This window comes from Zosterops lateralis (genome assembly GCF_965231275.1).
Source record: "Zosterops lateralis genome assembly, chromosome: 2".
NCBI lineage: Eukaryota > Metazoa > Chordata > Aves > Passeriformes > Zosteropidae > Zosterops > Zosterops lateralis.
This window is the reverse complement of record NC_139763.1, coordinates 746,009-765,969: the sequence shown is the minus strand read 5'-3', so window position 1 is coordinate 765,969 and position 19,961 is coordinate 746,009. Positions and strand designations below refer to the sequence as shown.

The 19,961-nt window shown below is 53.6% G+C and overlaps 1 protein-coding gene across 1 annotated transcript; it reads right to left on the bottom strand.

Moving 5' to 3' along the window:
• Positions 1 to 10,024: 10,024 nt before the first annotated feature.
• Positions 10,025 to 10,951, bottom strand: LOC310906148 (oligodendrocyte transcription factor 2-like; the record flags this gene model as incomplete). Its single annotated transcript, XM_083855211.1, has 1 exon — positions 10,025 to 10,951. The coding sequence occupies one exon, from the start codon at positions 10,949 to 10,951 to the stop codon at positions 10,025 to 10,027; it is 927 nt and encodes a 308-aa protein (XP_083711337.1).
• Positions 10,952 to 19,961: the final 9,010 nt, after the last annotated feature.

Below are 19,961 nucleotides of genomic sequence, written 5' to 3'. Positions count from 1 at the left end.
AATAAATTAAAATAAAATAAAATCAGATAAAATCAAATAAAATCAGATAAATTCAAATAAATTCAATTCAAATCAAATTAATAAATAAAATCAGATAAAATCAAATAAAATCAAATAAAATCAGATAAAAATCAAATAAATTCAAATAAAATCAAATAAAATCAAATAAATTCAAATAAAATCAAATAAAATCAGATAAAATAATATAAATTCAAATAAAATCAAATAAAATCAGATAAAATCAGATAAAATCAAATAAATTCAAATAAAATCAAATTAATAAAAATAAAATCATATAAAATCAATAAAATCAAATAAAATCAAACAAAATCAGATAAAATCAGATAAATTCAAATAAAATCAGATAAATTCAAATAAAATCAGATAAATTTAAATAAAAATCAAATAAAATCAAATCAAATAAAATAAAATAAAATAAATAAAATAAAATAAATTCAGTCATGGACTGGTTTGGGCTGGGAGGGACCTTAAAACCTCCCGCTGTCCCCAATGTCCAGCCTGGCCTGGGACACTCCAGGGCTCCAGGGGCAGCCACAGCAAATCTGGGCAGGGACAGGAGATTCCTCCAGGGCCATCCCACATTTTTATTCTCAGTCCAGCTCCTTTCCCTCCTCACCCACCACATTTTCTGCCCTCTGTGCCTGAAATCTTGACTTGGGAAAGGATTTTCCCCATCCCTTTTGGGGTCTGGGGTGGGTTTGGGGCAGGGATCAGTCACTGGAGGGGAAATCTGCCCCTGGAGCAGCAGGGAATTAACAGTAATGTGGGATTTTTTATTTCTGCTGGGGAAAAGAGAGGGGAAAACTTCACGGCTGGATTTCCACCTCCAGGGGTTTCCCTCTCCAGGAAAATGACCCAGAATTCCATTCCTGGGGAGGGGTTTGGGGTCTCCCTGTCCCCTGGAGCCTCCTCTGCTTTGGCACAGCAGGCCCAGCCTCGCTCAGCTCCATCAGGAGACACAAAACAAGGTCCTCCCTCCCAAACTCACAAAACTCTGCTCAGTTTTTCACTCAAGAGGAGTTTTTTCTTATAGGAGTGATTAGTGCTGTGGCTGCTTTTGGGGAAAAACAAAAAAACCCCAAAAAAACACCCCAAACAAAAAAAACCCCTAAAAACAACAACAAAAAAATAACCCCAAACAACAATTAAAAAAACCCAATCAACAAAAAACCCACAAACAACAAAAAAAACCCCAAACAGCAACAAAAAAAACCCCAAACCACAATAAAAACTCCCCACAAACAACAACAAAAAATAACTCCAAAAACAATAAAAACCCCAAACAACAATAAAAACCCCCACAAACAACAGCAAAAAAACCCCCCAAACAATAATTAAAAACCCCAAACAACAACAAAATAACCCCAAAGAATTAAAAACCACAAACAACAATAAAAACCCTAAACAACAACAATAAAAAACCCAAACAACAATAAACCCCAAACAACAACAATTCCCAAACTGCAAAATAACCCCAAACAACAATAAAAAACCCCAAACAACAACAAAAAACCCCAAAACCAATAAAAACCCCCAAACAACAACAAAATAACCCCAAAAACGATAAAAAACCTCAAACAACAACAACAAAACCCCCAAACAACAATAAAAAACCCCAAACAATGAAAAAAACAAAAAACCAACAAAAAAATCCCATAAAACAAGAACCACACACAAAAAAAAATCCCAAAAAATCAGAGAAAACACGCACAATTCTTAGGATTTTTTTTTTTGTTGTTGTTGTTTTTTAGGGTTTTTTTGGGGGTTTTTTTCCCCTTTCCCCAGCAAACAAAGAGTCACCCAAACCTTTCTTATCCATATATATTATATATCTCCCGGCAAAAAACCCAACATTTAACAAACGGCGGCCGCGACAATCCGCGATCGGTCTGATCTCCGCTGACACTGATCGATCGATTGATTGATTGATTGATTTCCCCCCGCCAACAGGATCAACACGACGGGGGGATCTGTTAAACCCAAAGATGCGCTCGTGGCTGATAATTGTGTTTGTGTGGGGTTTTATTTTTTGGCAGAGGGATGAGATGATTGATGACGGAGATGGGGACGCCGTGACGCCGCCGGGACGGGGATGGGGAAGGGCCCAAACCCCTCTTACCCATATATACGTACATATCTTCCCACAAAAAAAACCAACATTTAACAAACGGCGGCCGTGACAATCCGCGATCGGTCTGATCGCTGCTGACACTGATCGATTGATCGATTGATCGATTGATTGATTGATTTCCCCCGGCCAACAGGATCAACACGATGGGGGGATCTGTTAAAGCCCAAAGACGCGCTCGTGGCTGATGAGTGTGTTTGTGTGGGGTTTTATTTTTTGGCAGAAGGATGAGATGATTGATGACGGAGATGGGGACGCGGTGACACCGCCGGGACGGGGATGGGGATGGGGAAGGGCCCAAACCACTCTTACCCATATATATTACATATCTCCCCGGCAAAAAAACCCAACATTTAACAAATGGCAGCCGCGACAATCCGCGATCACTCTGATCTCTGCTGACAGTGATCGATTGATCGATTGATTGATTGATTGATTGATTTCCCCCCACCAACAGGATCAACACGGGGGGATCTGTTAAAGCCCAAAGACGCGCTCGTGGCTGATGATTGTGTTTGGTTTGTGTGTGGTTTTATTTTTTGGCAGAGGGATGAGATGATTGATGACAGAGATGGGGACGCGGTGACGCCGCCGGGACGGGGATGGGGACAAGGAGGGGACAATGGAGCAGGGTGGCCTTGTCCTGATAACCCCCTGCCAATGGCTGTGGCTACAACTGACCCGACAGTTCAGGGGAGAGTTCAGCGCGAAGCTGATGGGAAATTAATTCTCAGGAGTTTGTCAAGACATCTCCAACAAGTGAAGATAAATGGAGGAACGAAACTTCTAAAGGCGACGCCAAGAATGGGCCTGAATGGGCCCATTTTTGCATTTACATCCTTGTTTTGTTTTGTTTTGTTTTGTTTTGTTTTGTTTTGTTTTAGGGGGGGAAATGTTATCCCTCTGCCTTTAGAGGGGCAACACGTTGGGATGTGGGTTGGATTTCTCAGTGTGGGTGTTAAAATTACAGAGAAATGCCTCAAACTGGGTGTCTGTGAGACCAAAAAACGCTTCACCCCTGTTGGGTTTGTGGGGTAAATTCAGTATCAGCTCCAGCCCCTGTTACATTTTATCTGCTTTTTGCCAGAGCGGGGATTAAATGCTCCAGACTGGATTTCTTATTTGGACTCAGATGCTTTTTCATTCTTATCTCACAAGCTGTGAGTTCTACAGCACTTCTGGCTAAAAAAGTAGAAAATGGCTTTGTCTCTTTCAAGGATAAATTGTCCAGTTAAGAAATGACACCTGAATTATTGTGACTTTTACCCCAATAACCAACCCCCCCTGGCCCGCAATGGGGACTTTTCTATCCAATCACAAAACACCCCCCAGACCATGAAGGAGGAGAAGGTGAAAAAGAAGGACTCAGCCCCTGCCCTAAATCCTCCATCCTGCTTTAGATCTCTATTCCTGTATTCTAAACCCTTCAGCTCTGAGTTTTGCCCCCTGTGATATCACACACTTCTATCCCAACTCCACAGGCACAATCCCAGGGCTGTCACTCCATTTTGGGAGCCTTTTCCAGGGCCTCAGGTCAGTGCAGTGTTTGCTGGGGGTCAGAGCCTGGCAGCACAGACAGTCTGGGATTCTCACTGATCAGCGTTCCAAGCCCAAACCTCTGAGATTCCACAGTAACTCCAGGAAAATCCAGCCCTCAGCTGCACTGGAGCATTTGGAATAACCTGGGTAACACCAAGTCCCAGGCCTGGGACATCCCATCCCATCCCATCCCATCCCATCCCATCCCATCCCATCCCATCCCATCCCATCCCATCCCATCCCATCCCATCCCATCCCATCCCATCCCATCCCTTTTCCATTCCAGGGATGGAAAAGCCACTGCAGGGACATCAGAGCTCTGCTCCAGGCCCTGCCCTGCCACACCAGGAGCTGCTGGCACCACCTGGGACTGTCACAGGAGTGTCCCCTGGGCCATCAGACACAACATGGGACATGGACACTGCAGGGGTGGCCAGGGGACACTCAGGGATGTCCAGGGGACAGTTTGGGCAGTGCTGAGGCTCTCACAGGGTGTGTGTGACCTGTGGACCTCACCCTGCCAGGGGATCCTGCTTTGTGTTCCTGGGGAGAGGTTTGGGGTTAAACAGAGCCATGTTTTCTGTGAAGGAAGGATTTAGGGAGGTTGTGAGGGGGCTGTGGGTGGTCACTCTGAGCACTGATTGCAGTGAAAGGGAAAGGGATCCTGTAGCCCCAAACAGGGCTCTGGCAGCTCCCATCCCATCCCTTCCCATATCTTCATCCCATCCCATCCCATCCATCCCATCCCACCCCACAGGACTGGCAGGAGGCAGAGCTGTTCCCTGCAGAAGAGAAATCCTCACTCAGATTTGCAGCAGGTTTTGGTCCCCTTGGCTTAAAATCTTCCAGGCAGAGTCTGAAGGAATCCCCTGTTGGAGTGAGATATGGACAACTTTCCTTTCCTCTGGGCCTTCCTTTCGGTTTCTGCCTCAAATGTGCTGATTGAATCCTGGAATGGGTTTGGGCTGGGACCTGAAATCCCCCCCAGAGCCCCCCCTGCCATGGCAGGGACACCTCCCACTGTCCCCAATGTCCAACCTGGCCTTGGGCACTGCCAGGGATCCAGGGGCAGCCACAGCAAATCTGGGAATTCTCTTCCAGGGCCTGCCCACCCTGCCAGGGAACAATTCCTGATACTGAAGGTGGATTTCCCTGTCTCAGAGTGTCCCCCGTGCTGTCCCTGCTGAGCTCTGCCCCTCTGGGCCTGGGTGGGGAAGAGAAAGAGAAAAACGGAGGAGAGAAAAAGGGAAAGTGAGGAAAGAGAAGGGGAAAGTTGGCTTTTGCCATCGCTGTGGCCCCAGTGTGTCCCCGCTGTTCCCGCTGCTGTCCCCACTCTCCTCTTGGTGTCCCCTCTGTCCTCTGCAGTGTCCCCTCTGTCCCCCTGTCCCCGGGGCTCCCCAGTGTCCCCGCTGTCCCCCTGCTGTCCCCCCCAGGTGTCCCCACTCTCCCCTTGGTGTCTCCGCTCTCCCCCCAGCGTGTCCTCACTGTCCTTCCCCCTGGTGTCCCCACTGTCCCCCCGCTGTCCCCTCTGTCCCCCTGTGGTATCCCCACTCTCCCCTTGGTGTCCCCTCTGTCCCCTGGTGTCTCCGCTGTCCCCCCCAGTTGTCCCTTCGGTCCCCCTGCTGTCCCCGCTGTCCCCCTCGGTGTCCCCCCTGGTTTCCGCACTCTCTCCTTGGTGTCCCCGCTGTCCCCACTGCCCCCCCTGATGTCCCCCCGCTGTCCCCCTGATGTCCCCACTGTCCCCTTGGTGTCCCCCTGGTGTCCCCTCTGTCCCCCCATGATGTCCCGGCTGTCCCCCTGTCCCCGCTGTCCCCTGTTCCCTGTGGCCGGTGCCCGTCGGGGCGAGGCGAGGCCGGGCAGACGAGCGGGATTTACCGGCCTGTGCCACCGCCGACTCCTGCATCTGTCAGGGCGCTAATTATCGCCTTTAATAGAGACAAAGAGCAGCTCCTAATGATGCTCCCGCTAATTCTCACCTGCTCCTGCCCTTCCTCCGCCGCAGCGCTCCCCAACCGGGCCTGCGCTAATTGGGAAAGCGGCTCCGCTTATTGCGGCCCCGGGGGCTCGGGGGGCGTCGGGAACGGCTACCGGGGCTGCCGGAGCCCGGAACCGGCCCGGGGGCTCCATCCCTGCCGGGAGATCCGTATCCTGGTACCGGCCCGGGGGCTCCATCCCTGCCCGGGAGATCTGTATCCCGGGACCGGAACCGCTCCCAATCCCGGTACTGGAGCATCTCCCATCCCGGTTCTGGAGCTGTTCCCATCCCGGTACTGGAGCTGTTCCCATCCCGGTACTGGAGCTGTTCCCATCCCGGTACTGGAGCATCTCCCATCCTGGAGCATCTCCCCATCCCGGTACTGGAGCATCTCTCCATCCCGGTACTGGAGCTGTTCCCCATCCCGGTACTGGAGCTGTTCCCCATCCCGGTACTGGAGCTGTTCCCATCCCGGTACTGGAGCATCTCCCATCCCGGTACTGGAGCTGTTCCCCATCCCGGTACTGGAGCTGTTCCCATCCCGGTACTGGAGCATCTCCCATCCCGGTACTGGAGCTGTTCCCATCCCGGTACTGGAGCATCTCCCATCCCGGTACTGGAGCTGTTCCCATCCCGGTACTGGAGCTGTTCCCATCCCGGTACTGGAGCTGTTCCCATCCCGGCACTGGAGCATCTCCCATCCCGGTACTGGAGCTGTTCCCATCCCGGTACTGGAGCTGTTCCCATCCCGGTACTGGAGCTGTTCCCATCCCGGCACTGGAGCATCTCCCATCCCGGTACTGGAGCTGTTCCCCATCCCGGTACTGGAGCTGTTCCCATCCCGGTACTGGAGCTGTTCCCATCCCGGTACTGGAGCATCTCCCATCCCGGTACTGGAGCTGTTCCCCATCCCGGTACTGGAGCATCTCCCATCCCGGTACTGGAGCTGTTCCCATCCCGGTACTGGAGCATCTCCCATCCCGGTACTGGAGCTGTTCCCATCCCGGTACTGGAGCTGTTCCCCATCCCGGTACTGGAGCATCTCCCATCCCGGTACTGGAGCATCTCCCATCCCGGTACTGGAGCTGTTCCCATCCCGGTACTGGAGCTGTTCCCATCCCGGTACTGGAGCTGTTCCCATCCCGGCACTGGAGCTGTTCCCATCCCGGCACTGGAGCATCTCCCATCCCGGTACTGGAGCTGTTCCCAATCCCGGTACTGGAGCTGTTCCCATCCCGGTACTGGAGCATCTCCCCATCCCGGTACTGGAGCTGTTCCCATCCCGGTACTGGAGCATCTCCCATCCCGGTACTGGAGCATCTCCCCATCCCGGTACTGGAGCTGTTCCCCATCCCGGTACTGGAGCATCTCCCATCCCGGTACTGGAGCTGTTCCCATCCCGGTACTGGAGCATCTCCCCATCCCGGTACTGGAGCTGTTCCCCATCCCGGTACTGGAGCTGTTCCCATCCCGGTACTGGAGCTGTTCCCATCCCGGTACTGGAGAATCCCCATCCCGGTACTGGAGAATCCCCATCCCGGTACTGAAGCTGTTCCCATCCCGGTACTAGAGCATCTCCCATCCCACCCTTGGATCATCCCAATCCTGGTACCGGAACATCTCCCATCCCACCCTTGGATCATCCCAATCCCGGTACCGGAACATCTCCCATCCCCTTCTCCTCTCCCAGACCCCCCACCCGGGACCGCTTCGATTTCCAGGAAAAATAAAACCCCAAATCAAACCCGAAATCCCCAATTCCAGCCCCGCTCCATCCCCGCCGTGTCCTCACCCTCCAACCCCTCCCTGAGCCGTCAGAATTCCTCAATAATTGTTTATTTCTGCCCCACAGGTGTTTTAATGGTTATTTTAAATAAATGTCCTGCCCTTCGTGGCTCCGGAGAGGGATGGGAAAGGTTTTGCCCCGTGGGAACCTCGCACCGCCCCAAACTCGTTTTTCTTCAGAACCAGCGGAGCTTTTTCCTCGGGTTGTGCCAAATATTTCCTTTCCCAATACTCGAGTCCTGCCAAAATCTCCCCCCGGGGTCACAGACACGAGTGAATTCAGGAGGAAAAAAAAAAAAATCGGGTGTTATCCCTAAATAATTTTATTTTGGGCAGATTTTCGTTTGGAGGGATTTTAATTGAAGGTGGAAGGAGCAGAGAGTGGAGGTTCCTCTCCCATTAATTAATATTCAATTAATATTGAATTAAAATTTGTCTTTTACCAAGTGCTGGATGGGACAGACAGAGATTTTCCCGTTACCGGTGGGTTTTCCCTCCCTGCCCTGATTTTAAATGGAATAAATGAGGAATGGGGAAAAAAAAAACCAACAAAAAAATCCCAAAGCTGCGGCGGTTTCGATTCGCCAGCGAAGGGAATTGAGAAAAAAAACTCCGCCAAAGTCAAGGATGCGCCTAAAATATTCAAATATTCAAATATTCCCATCCCTTCTCCATCTGTCTCCGCCTCCCCCGGGACAACAAGGAAGAGGAAAAGGACATTTATTTAAAATGAATTTATTTTAAATTTTTTTTATTTTTTATTTATTTAAAATCTCGACAATGAATCACTTTTTTTTTTTTTTTTTGCAACCAAACGAGTAATAAATATTATTTAGCAATTTTTTCCCTTTTTCTTTTTTTTTTTCTTTTTTCTTTTTTTTTTTTTTTTTTTTCTTTTTTACAAAAATAAACAGATGATAAAATCTCTGCAAAGTCGGGGGGGGGGGTGGGCAGCGATAAGAAAAAATTGTTATTTCAGAATAAACAAGCCCAAGTTCTCATTATTGCAACACGGACGAGGGTGAAAAGTTCCTACAGGAGAAAGAGCATTAAAAGAGTTTAAATTCTGTTAAAAGGAGGCGGGAAACGGAAAATAAAAAATAAAAAAAAAATTAAAAAAAATTAAATTAAATTAAATTAAATTAAGTGAAAAAAAAATAAAATTAAATAAAATTAAATAAAGTGAAATAAAATGAAATTAAATGAAATAAAATAAAATAATAAGATAAAATAAAATAAAATAAAATAAGATAAAATAAAATAAATTAAATTAAATACAAAAAAAATAAAATAAAATAAATAAAATAAATAAAATAAAATAAAATAAAATAAGATAAAAATAAAATAAAATAAGATAAAACTAAACTAAACTAAAATAAAAATAAAAATAAAATAAAATAAAATAAATAAAAATAAAAATAATAAAAATAAATAAAAATAAGGGTGTTACAGGTTTAAAAGTAAAACAAACCCCAGGAACCCAAAGGGAGGAAAATAAAGGCAAAACCCCTTTTGTCACTCGAGGCTGACACAGAACAAGTGCACGGAGGGAAAAAGCTCAAAGTCCTGGTTACGGCTCTATTTACAAACCCCGGGGCGGGGAGAGACCCCGGAGAGAGCCCGGGCTGGGGAACAACAACAACAGCACCCGCAATTCCCAAAATTCCCAAAATTCCCCAAAATCCCCAAAATTCCCGCAGTTCCACAGCCCGGGAACGAGGGGAAGGGAAGGAGAAAATCAGAGAAAATCAAAGAGTCAAAACCCCTCTGTCTGTTCTGTCCCTCCATCAGCGACTTCCCTTCCTCTGGAGATCTCGGCGACGTCGGAAAATTCACAATATGGGAGAGATGCTCGTTTTTCCAGGGAGTTTTCCCGAAATTTGGCCCCTGGGGCGGGTCCAGGAGCGGAGCCGCGCGTGGGAACGAGGGAAAGGAAGGAAAAAAATCAGAGAAAATCAAAGAGCCAAAGCTCTTCTGTCTGTTCTGTCCCTCCATCAGCGACCTCCCTTCCTCTGGAGATCTCGGCGACGTCGGAAAATTCACAATATGGGAGAAACGCGGAGTTTTTCTCGTTTTTCCAGGGGGGCTTTCCCAAAATTTGGCCCCTCGGGCGGGTCCAGGCGGGTCCAGGGGGGTCCAGGGGGGTCCAGGCGGGTCCAGGAGAGTCCAGGGGGGTCCAGGGGGGTCCAGGAGGGTCCAGGGGGGTCCAGGCGGGTCCAGGCGGGTCCAGGGGGGTCCAGGGGGGTCCAGGAGGGTCCAGGGGGGTCCAGGCGGGTCCAGGGGGGTCCAGGGGGGTCCAGGAGGGTCCAGGAGAGTCCAGGGGGGTCCAGGAGGGTCCAGGAGGGTCCAGGGGGGTCCAGGGGGGTCCAGGGGGGTCCAGGGGGCCCAGGGGGGTCCAGGGGGGTCCAGGAGGGTCCAGGGGGGTCCAGGCGGGTCCAGGGGGGTCCAGACGGGTCCAGACGGGTCCAGACGGGTCCAGGAGAGTCCAGGGGTGTCCATGCGGGTCCAGGAGGCTCCAGGAGGGCCCAGGAGGAAAAGGGGGACAGTTTGTAGGTCCCGGAGGATGCGGCGGGGGCTCATTTGGTGTCGCTGGCCAGGCGGGGCAGGCTGGCGGTGCCCATGGCAGACACGTGGTGGTGAGGAGGGGTCTGGCACATGCTGCAGGGACACGGCATCCCCCCCCAGTGCTGGAAGCCGCCCCCCAGAGGGGCCGCAGCCCCCCCGGCCGAGGGCGATTTGAGCAGGCCGTGCGGGGGCCGGATGGAGGTGACCGCGGCCAGGCCGGAGCCGGGCAGGGACGCGCTGGACACGGCCGAGGGGGGCAGGATGGGGTGGTGCACCGGGTGAGAGGCGGGATGGGCCGGGTGGCCGGGCAGGGGGGCAGAGTGACCCCCCATCCCACCGGGACAGGCGGCGGGGTGGAAGCCGGCGTGGTGACCGCCGTAAATCTCGCTGACCAGGCGCTTCATCTCCTCCAGGGAGTTGGTGAGCATGAGGATGTAGTTGCGGGCCAGCAGCAGCGTGGCGATCTTGGAGAGTTTCCGCACCGAGGGCCCGTGCGCGTAGGGCATCACCTCCCGCAGCCCGTCCATGGCGATGTTCAGGTCGTGCATCCTCTTGCGCTCCCGGCTGTTGATTTTCAGCCGCAGCTGCTGCAGCTCCGGCTCCGTCATTTGTTTCTTGTCTTTCTTAGAGGAGGAGGATGAGGAGGAGGAGGAGGAGGAGGAGGAGGAGGATTTGAAGGCCAGTTTGTCCACCACCATCACCCCCGCGGCGCTCATGGCGCTGCGCAGCTCCGCGCTCAGCTCGGCCGGGGAGTCGCTCTGCGTGGAGCTGGACACGGTGAATCCCCCTCCTCCTCCTCCTCCTCCTCCTCCTCCTCCTCCTCCTCCTCCTCCGCCGCCCCCTCCTCCTCCGCTGCCTTTATTCCTGGCCGTGAGGAACAGCTCATCGGGCTCCGGGGAGGACGGGCGGCTGGAGACCAGGCTGGTGTCCGAGTCCATGGCCCGGCGGCACCGGGGGCTGCGGGACGGAGAGGAGAGAGCCCTGAGTGAGGGGACAGAGAGCCCTGAGTGAGGGGACAGGGAGCCCTGAGTGAGGGGACGGAGAGCCCTGAGTGAGGGGACAGAGAGCCCTGAGTGAGGGGACAGGGAGCCCTGAGTGAGGGGACAGGGAGCCCTGAGTGAGGGGACAGGGAGCCCTGAGTGAGGGGATAGAGAGCCCTGAGTGAGGGGACAGAGAGCCCTGAGTGAGGGGACAGGGAGCCCTGAGTGAGGGGACAGAGAGCCCTGAGTGAGGGGACAGAGAGGGGAGAGCCCTGAGTGAGGGGACAGGGAGCCCTGAGTGAGGGGACAGAGAGCCCTGAGTGAGGGGACAGAGAGCCCTGAGTGAGGGGATAGAGAGCCCTGAGTGAGGGGACAGGGAGCCCTGAGTGAGGGGACAGGGAGCCCTGAGTGAGGGGATGGAGAGCCCTGAGTGAGGGGACAGAGAGCCCTGAGTGAGGGGATAGAGAGCCCTGAGTGAGGGGACAGGGAGCCCTGAGTGAGGGGACAGGGAGCCCTGAGTGAGGGGACAGAGAGCCCTGAGTGAGGGGATAGAGAGCCCTGAGTGAGGGGATGGAGAGGGGAGAGAGCCCCGGGTCAGGGAACGGAGGGAGGGGAGAGACACAGCCCCGAGTTAACAGCGGCCGCTGGAGCTCCGGGGGATGGACAGAAAACTCCGAGTCAGAGCCCGCCGGGGACGGACAGAGAGAGCCCCGGGTCAGGGAACGGAGAGGGGAGAGAGAGAACCCCGGGTCAGCAGAGCCCGCCGGGGATGGACAGAGATGGACAGAGCACCCGCCGGAGCTCCGGGGGATGGACAGGGACAACCCCGAGTGAGCAACACCCGCTGGGGACGGACAGAGAGAGCCCTGAGTTAACAGCGCCCGATGGGGATGGACAGACAGAGCCCCGGGTCAGTAACGCCCGCCGGGGATGGACAGAGAGAGTCCCGAGTTAACAACGCCCGCCGGAGCTCCGGGGGATGGACAGAGAAAACCCCGGGTCAGCAGAGCCCGCCGGAGCTCCGGGGGATGGACAGAGAAAACCCCGGGTCAGTAACGCCCGCCGGAGCTCCCCGGGGACACCGCGCCCGCCCCGTCGGTCCCAGGGAGCGACAATCCCGGCAGAACCGGCCCCGCTGCCCGGCCCGTCCCTCCCCTGCCCCGTCCCCCCCTGGAGCCCCGGGGACACTCCGGGGACACTCCGGGGACACTCAGGGGACGCTCCGGGGACACTCCGGGGACACTCCGGGGACACTCAGGGGACGCTCCGGGGGACACTCCGGGGACACTCAGGGGACACTCCGGGGACACTCCGGGGGACACTCCGGGGACACTCCGGGGGACACTCAGGGGACACTCAGGGGACACTCCGGGGACACTCAGGGGACACTCCGGGGACACTCCGGGGGACACTCCGGGGACACTCCGGGGGACACTCAGGGGACACTCAGGGGACACTCCGGGGACACTCCGGGGGACACTCCGGGGACACTCAGGGGACACTCAGGGGACACTCCGGGGGACACTCCGGGGACACTCAGGGGACACTCAGGGGACACTCACCGGGACGGGAGAGCGGCAGGAGCAGCACCACCAGCAGCACCAGCAGCAGCGGCAGCAGCGGCAGCAGCAAAGGCGCACCTTGCGCAGGGAGCGGCTTTATATCCGCGCCGGGGATGGAAGGACGGGACGGGCCGGGACAGAGCGGGGGGGCACCGCTGATGTCACCGGGGCTCCACGGGCGGGGACAGGGGACAGGGGACAGGGGGAGCCCGGGGGGGGGGGGGTGGGAAGGGGAGGGAAAAAGGGGGTGGAGGGACTTTTGTTAAATACAGAATAAAATATAACAATGACAGCGATGGGAACAGCTGTTGGGGGGGCGGGCACGGCGGGGAGGGGCGGCACTGGCGGCGTTTGCCGGTGTTCGGTCCTGCCTGGAGCCCCCTCCTGCCCCTGGAGCCCCCTCCCACCCCTGGAGCCCCCTCCTGCCCCTGGAGCCCCCTCCCACCCCCAGACCCCGCCCGGAGCCCCCTCTCGCCCCCAGACCCGCCGTTAATTCCCCCAATGAGCCACGAAATGGGAAAACACGATTTCAGCCCCGAGCATCCCCAGCTCCAGCCCCGCAACCACCGGAGAAGTTCCCAGAGCTGCCGCCCAAACCTTTCCCACCAAAAAAAAAAAAAAAAATCCTTCAGCGAAAACACCAGAGAAGTTCCCAGAGCTGCCACCTAAAGCTCCCCTCCTAAAAAAAAAAAAAAAATCCTTCAGCAAGAAGAGAGCAAGAGAGAGGAGAAAAAGAAAAAAAGAGTTGAAGGCGTTAAAAAACGAACAAAAACTGACCTTGGGAAATGTCTCCCGGCTCCCGGGAGCGCAACAGGCTCGGGGCTGCCTGGCCCCGGGGTAAATCCCCCTCCCCTCCCCGCCGCCCCCTCCCCGCCTTTGTTGGATTATTTTTCCCCCCGCGTGTTCCGCAGCTGGCCCGGCACAATCCGTTAAGGATTTGCTTACAGCGTTAGGAGTGAAGCGTGGGGATGGTGTGTGTGTGTGCGTGTGTGTGTGTGTGCTATCCCGTGTGTGTGAGTGTGAGTGTGTGTGTGTGTGTGTTATCCCGTGTGTGTGTGTGTGTGTGTGAGTGTGTGTGTGTTATCCCGTGTGTGTGTGTGTGTGTGTGTGTTATCCCGTGTGTCTGTGTGTGTGTGTGTGTGTGCTATCCCGTGTGTGTGTGTGTGTGTGTGTGTGTTATCCCGTGTGTGTGTGTGTGTGTGTGTTATCCCGTGTGTCTGTGTGTGTGTGTGTGTGTGCTATCCCGTGTGTCTGTGTGTGTGTGTGTGTGTGCTATCCCGTGTGTGTGTGTGTGTGTGTGTGTTATCCCGTGTGTGTGTGTGTGTTATCCCGTGTGTGTGTGTGTGTGTGTGTGTGTGCTATCCCGTGTGTGTGTGTGTGTGTGTTATCCCGTGTGTGTGTGTGTGTTATCCCGTGTGTCTGTGTGTGTGTGTGTGTGTTATCCCATGTGTGTGTGTGTGTGTGTCTGTGCATGTGTGTGTGTTATCCCGTGTGTGTGTGTGTGTGTTATCCCGTGTGTGTGTGTGTTATCCCGTGTGTGAGTGTGTGTGTGTGTGTGTGTGTGTGTGTGTGTGTGTGTGTTATCCCGTGTGTGTGTGTGAGTGTGTGTTATCCCGTGTGTGTGTGTGTGTGTGTGTGTGTGTGTGTGTGTTATCCCATGTGTGTGTGTGTGTGTGTGTGTGTGTGTGTGTGTGTGTGTTATCCCTCCCTCCCAGCGGCTCTGGGGGATGAGCCCTGACAGGGCAATTAGGGAAATCATCATTAGGGGAAATCTGGGCCTGAGACAGGCGGGCCCGAAGGGTGGGGGGACACACCGAGGGGACACCGAGGAGACACCACCAGGGCGGAGGAGCCGCGGAAATCCCGCCCGAGCGGAGTTTGTTTTATTCCGAGCCGGGAGGAGGAAAACGGGACAGGGAAAATGGGAATGGGAATGGGAATGGGAATGGGAATGGGAATGGGAATGGGAATGGGAAGGGGAAGGGGAAGGGGAAGGGAAGGGAAGGGAAGGGAAGGGAAGGGAAGGGAAGGGAAGGGAAGGGAAGGGAAGGGAAGGGAAGGGAAGGGAAGGGAAGGGAAGGGAAGGGAAGGGGAAGGGAAGGGAAGGAAGGGAAGGGAAGGGAAGGGAAGGGAAGGGAAGGGAAGGGAAGGGAAGGAAGGAAAGGAAAGGAAAGGAAAGGAAAGGAAAGGAAAGGAAAGGAAAGGAAAGGAAAGGAAAGGAAAGGAAAGGAAAGGAAAGGAAAGGAAAGGAAAGGAAAGGAAAGGAAAGGAAAGGAAAGGAAAGGAAAGGAAAGGAAAGGAAAGGAAAGAGGAAAGGAAAGGAAAGGAAAGGAAAGGAAAGGAAAAGGAAAGGAAAGGAAAGGAAAGGAAAGGAAAGGAAAGGAAAGGAAAGGAAAGGAAAAGGAAAGGAAAGGAAAGGAAAGGAAAGGAAAGGAAAGGAAAGGAAAGGAAAGGAAAGGAAAGGAAGGCTCAGAGCGATCAGTTCCCCCCGGGGTGACGGTACCGGGGTGAGAACGGGAAAAGTTGGAACCGCCCGTGTCCGGCCCCCCTGGGCTCGGGAATTCTCCCTCTCCAGGGATGGGAATTTTCATTCCTGCCCCAAAGGCCACGACCGTCACACGGGGAGGGTCTCCAAGGCACCTCGGATGGACACAGGGATGGACACAGGGACAGAGGGATGGACAGAGGGACAGAGGGATGGGCACAGGGATGGGCACAGCGATGGACACAGGGACACAGGGATGGACACAGGGATGGACACGGGGACACAGGGATGGACACAGGGACACAGGGATGGACACAGGGATGGACACGGGGACACAGGGATGGACACAGGGATGGACACGGGGATGGACACAGGTGTGGACACAGGGCACAGACAGTGGGTGGGGATGGACAGACAGTGACCGGGGGTGCCGGGGGCAGCCGGAGCTCGGGGTCGCTGCGTCCTGAGGCCGCTCTGGCCTCACCCCGGGGGCTGGGGGGAGAAATGGGCACTGGACTGATCCTTTTCCTTTTCTCCTTTTCCTTTTCCTTTTCCTTTTCCTTTTCTTTCCTTTTCCTTTTCCTTTTCCTTTTCCTTTTCCTTTTCCTTTTCTCCTTTTCCTTTTCCTTTTCCTTTTCCCCTTCTCCCTTTTTTTTTTTTATTTTTCCCTCGTTTCCTTTTTTTCCCCCCTCTCCCTTTCCAGAGAGGAAACTCCTCCCTGAGCCCACAGCAGAAATCTCAGGATTTGAGTCCCCAAGGGAGCGCTGTCCTTGGTGACCGCTGTCCATCCTGTGGGCACGGACTGTGCCTTGAGCCCGGGGGGCGGGATTGGGATTGGGATTGGGGATTGGGATTGGGATGGGGATTGGGATTGGGATTGGGGATTGGGATTGGGATTGGGATTGGGGATTGGATTGGATTGGGATGGGGATTGGGATTAGGATTGGGATTGGGGATTGGGATGGGGATTGGGATTGGGGATTGGGATGGGGATTGGGATTGGGATGGGATGGGAACGGGATCGTGATTGGGATTGGGGTTGGGATGGGGATGGGATTGGGAATGGGATTGGGATTGAGATTGGGATGGGGATTGGGATTGGGATTGGGATGGGGATTGGGATGGGGAACAGGATCAGGATTGGGGATGGGGATTGGGATTGGGATTGGGATTGGGATCAGGATCGGGAACAGGACCAGGGTCGGGATTGGGATCGGGATCGGGACCAGGATTGGGAACGAGATCGGGAATGGGATTGGGATTAGGGTTGGGATGGGGATTGGGAATGGGATCAGGACTGGGATTGGGAACGGGATTGGGATCGGGATTGGGATCAGGACTGGGATGGGGATTGGAATCGGGATCGGGACTGGGACCGCCCGGAGCTGCTCTCCCATCCCATCAGGGGGGACCAGGGGGACAATCCGTCCCCTGAAATGACAAATTAAAGATCCCCCTCCCCTCCCCTCCCGGCCCCGCCGCTTGTGGCGCGTCCCCGGCAGGTCCCAGGGGGGCCCTTCACCCCAAACTTGATTTTGACACTAAAATGTGGAGCAGAGCCCATTTCCTGGGCCATGAATATGTATTAATTTTTTTATTTCTTTATTTAAATTCCGTCTGTAGACAAGTAAGGCACGAATGAAGGCGATGAGGGAACGCGATGAAGGGATGATTTAATAAAAACCAGACTATCCCTGTCACTCTGGCAGCCACCCGGAATTCCACGGGGTTATTATCCATGGGGTTTGTCCATGGGGTTTATTATCCATGGGGTTTATCCATGGGGTTTGTCCATGGGGTTTATCCTTTATCCATGGGGTATATCCATGGGGTTTATCCATGGGGTTTATCCATGGGGTTTATTATCCATGGGTTTATCCATGGGGTTTATTATCCATGGGGTTTGTCCATGGGGTTTATTATCCATGGGGTTTGTCCATGGGGTTTATCCATGGGGTTATTATCCATGGGGTTTGTCCATGGGGTTTATCCATGGGGTTTGTCCATGGGGTATATCCATGGGGTTTATCCATGGGGTTTGTCCATGGGGTTTGTCCATGGGGTTTATCCATGGGGTTTGTCCATGGGTTTATCCATGGGGTTTGTCCCCCCCAGCCCCAGGAATGCCCCCGGGCCCTGGGGCTGCCCCCTGGGAATCTCAGACATCCCCAGTGCCCCAACCCCTCCGGAAATCCCAGTTTGGACTGGGATCCTCAGGGGTCACCCCAGAGCTTTAGGAAATCCCAGTCTGGGGTGGGATCCTCAGGGATGCCCTGGGGACACCCCAAACCTCTCTGGGAACTCCCAGTCCGGGCTGGGATCCCCTGGAGTCACCCCAAAGCCCTCCAGAAATCCCAGTTTGGACTGGGATCCCCTGGGATCCCCTGGGGTCACCCCAAACCCCTCTGGGAACTCCCAGTTCAGACCGGGATCCTCAGGGGACACCCCAAACCCCTCTGGAAATCCCAGTTTGGGCTCCTCAGGGGTCACTCCCAACCCCTCCAGAAATCCCAGTTCGGGCTGGGACCCTCAGGGGTCACCCCAACCTGTCCGGGAACTCCCAGTTCAGACTGGGATCCCCTGGGATCCCCTGGGGTCACCCCAAACCCCTCTGGGAACTCCAGTCTGGACTGGGATCCTCAGGGGTCACCCCAAACCCCTCCAGAGCACAAAGCTCAGCCAGGATGGAGGTGAGAGGGGACAGAGACGGGGAGAGGAACTTCAGCCTCCAGGTTTGGCCCTTTCTTCTCCTTTTTTTTCTCTTTTTCCTTCAGCTTTGCCCCTTTTTTTTCTCCCTTTTCTCTGCATTAATTCCCTCCTGGCCGTGTCCCAGCCATGTCCAGGTGTGTTGTGGGGTTTAAAAAAACAAAAAACAAAAAAAACAGAGTTTGTGAGATCTGCAGGATTAAAAACATGCGGGGAAATCAGTCATCTCCTCACCCAGCAGGGAAAAAAAACATCCAAACCTTTTTATTTATAAACTTTTGACACTCAAGAACCTGCTGGCAGCGAGAACACAATAATTAAATCGTATTAAATCCGGGTCTGGTGTGTGTTGGGCTGAGCTGCCCCTCCCAGGCACTGCCTGGAGTCCCTGGGATTGTCCCATGTAGAAATTTTTATTATAAACTTTTTATTTATAAACTTTTTATTTATACTTGAGGATCTGCTGGCAATGAGAACACAATAATTAAATTGCATTAAATTCGGGTTTGGTGTGTGTGGGGTTCAGCTGCCCCTCCCAGGCACTGCCTGGAGTCCCTGGGATTGTCCCATGTAGAAATTTCCGTGGGTGGCAGGGACAAGGAGCTCTGCAGAGCTGAGATGCTCTAGAAACACGGGGGTTTATTATTCCAAGGGTGGTGGGTAAAGAGGGCTTTGCCTTCAGCCACCAGCCTGGGCTGGAGCAAAGCCCTAAAGAGAGAATGGGGAGAGAGAGAGAGAAGAGAGCTCAGGGGGAAAAACGGGGCAGGAGCAGGGGAAAAACGTGGGGAGAAAACAGGAGCAAGTGAGGGGAGAGAGAGGAGAGGGGATGGGCCAAGAGAGGTGAGGGAAGAGGGTGAGAGGGCCAGAGGAGAGAGGGGAGGGCAAAAGGGAGGAGAGCCAGGACAAGAGAGCGATCCCCTTGTTCCAATCCATTCCATCTCTTTTTGTGTTGAATATTCTAATTTACAGTGACCAACCGGCGTGAGATACAAAACCTACAGACTTTGCCTGCAGCCTGTGAGAACTGCTACATCACCATGTCATTTTATATTCTAAACTCTACAGACTCCTTTCTCATGCCCTTGTTCCCGGATGTCTTTGCCAAGGTGGAAAGGCAACATTCTTGTCTTTTGTTTTCCCTGTCTCCAGCTCATCCCCGTCTTCCTGCCTGCCATGCTCACATCTCCAAACTGCCTTTCATTCCTATTTCACTCAGGTTTTATATCTGCAGTATTTCTTACCATGCAGTCATATCCATAAGTCCTTCCTGTCCCATCTTTCCCAACAGTCCCACACCCAGGATTGATGGGAATGGTTTGGGATTGCTCAGCCTGGACAGGAAAAAGCTCTGAGGAAACCTCAGGGCTTGAAAGAGCCACAAGGAACATGGAGAGAGACAATTTCCATGAGCTGCAGGGACAGGATGCACGGAATGGATTCCCAGTGCCAGGGAACAATTCCTGCCCAAGATCCCATCAAATCCTACTCTGAAGCCGTTCCCTGTGTCCTGTCCCTCCATCCCTTGTCCCCAGTCCCTCTGCAGCTCTCCTGGAGCCCCTTTATGTGCTCTGAGCTCTCCCTGGAGCTTCTCCTCCCCAGGGGAGCCCCCCCAGCTCTCCCAGAGGGGCTCCAGCTCTTGGGGCATCCACAGAATCCTCTGGGCCCATCCCATGTCTGTCTTCATGAGTTTTCAGTTCTTATTTAAGTTTTCTGACCAACATTTCCAGATCCCTGTCACTTGTCTGTGTCACTCTTACACTCCTTTTCCTCTCTTTTCCACTTCCCATCTGAGTTTGGCTGGGAGCTGCTGGAAAATGAGCCACCCCAGGCAAAGTTTGAGTGCTGAGGGAGCCCAAAGCCATGGATGTGTTTTATTTCCCATTCAAACACTCACAGGAAATCAGTTTTCCCTCGGGTTATCCCTTTGTCCTGTCCCTGCCTTGTGCTCGTGGGGAAAATTCCTTAAAATTCCCTTTGCTGCAGGTGAATTCACCTGCCTGAGGCAGCCCCAGGGTTCTGCTGGGGGATGAGCCCTCAGGCAGAGGGGCTGGTGCCCTCAGAGGGGTTTGATGTGGGGGCAACAACAGTGGAGTGATCCTTTTCCTTTTCCTTTTCCTTTTCCTTTTCCTTTTCCTTTTCCATTTCCTTTTCCATTTCCTTTTCCTTCCCCTTTTCCTTTTCCTTCCCCTTTTCCTTTTCCTTTTCCTTCTCCTTC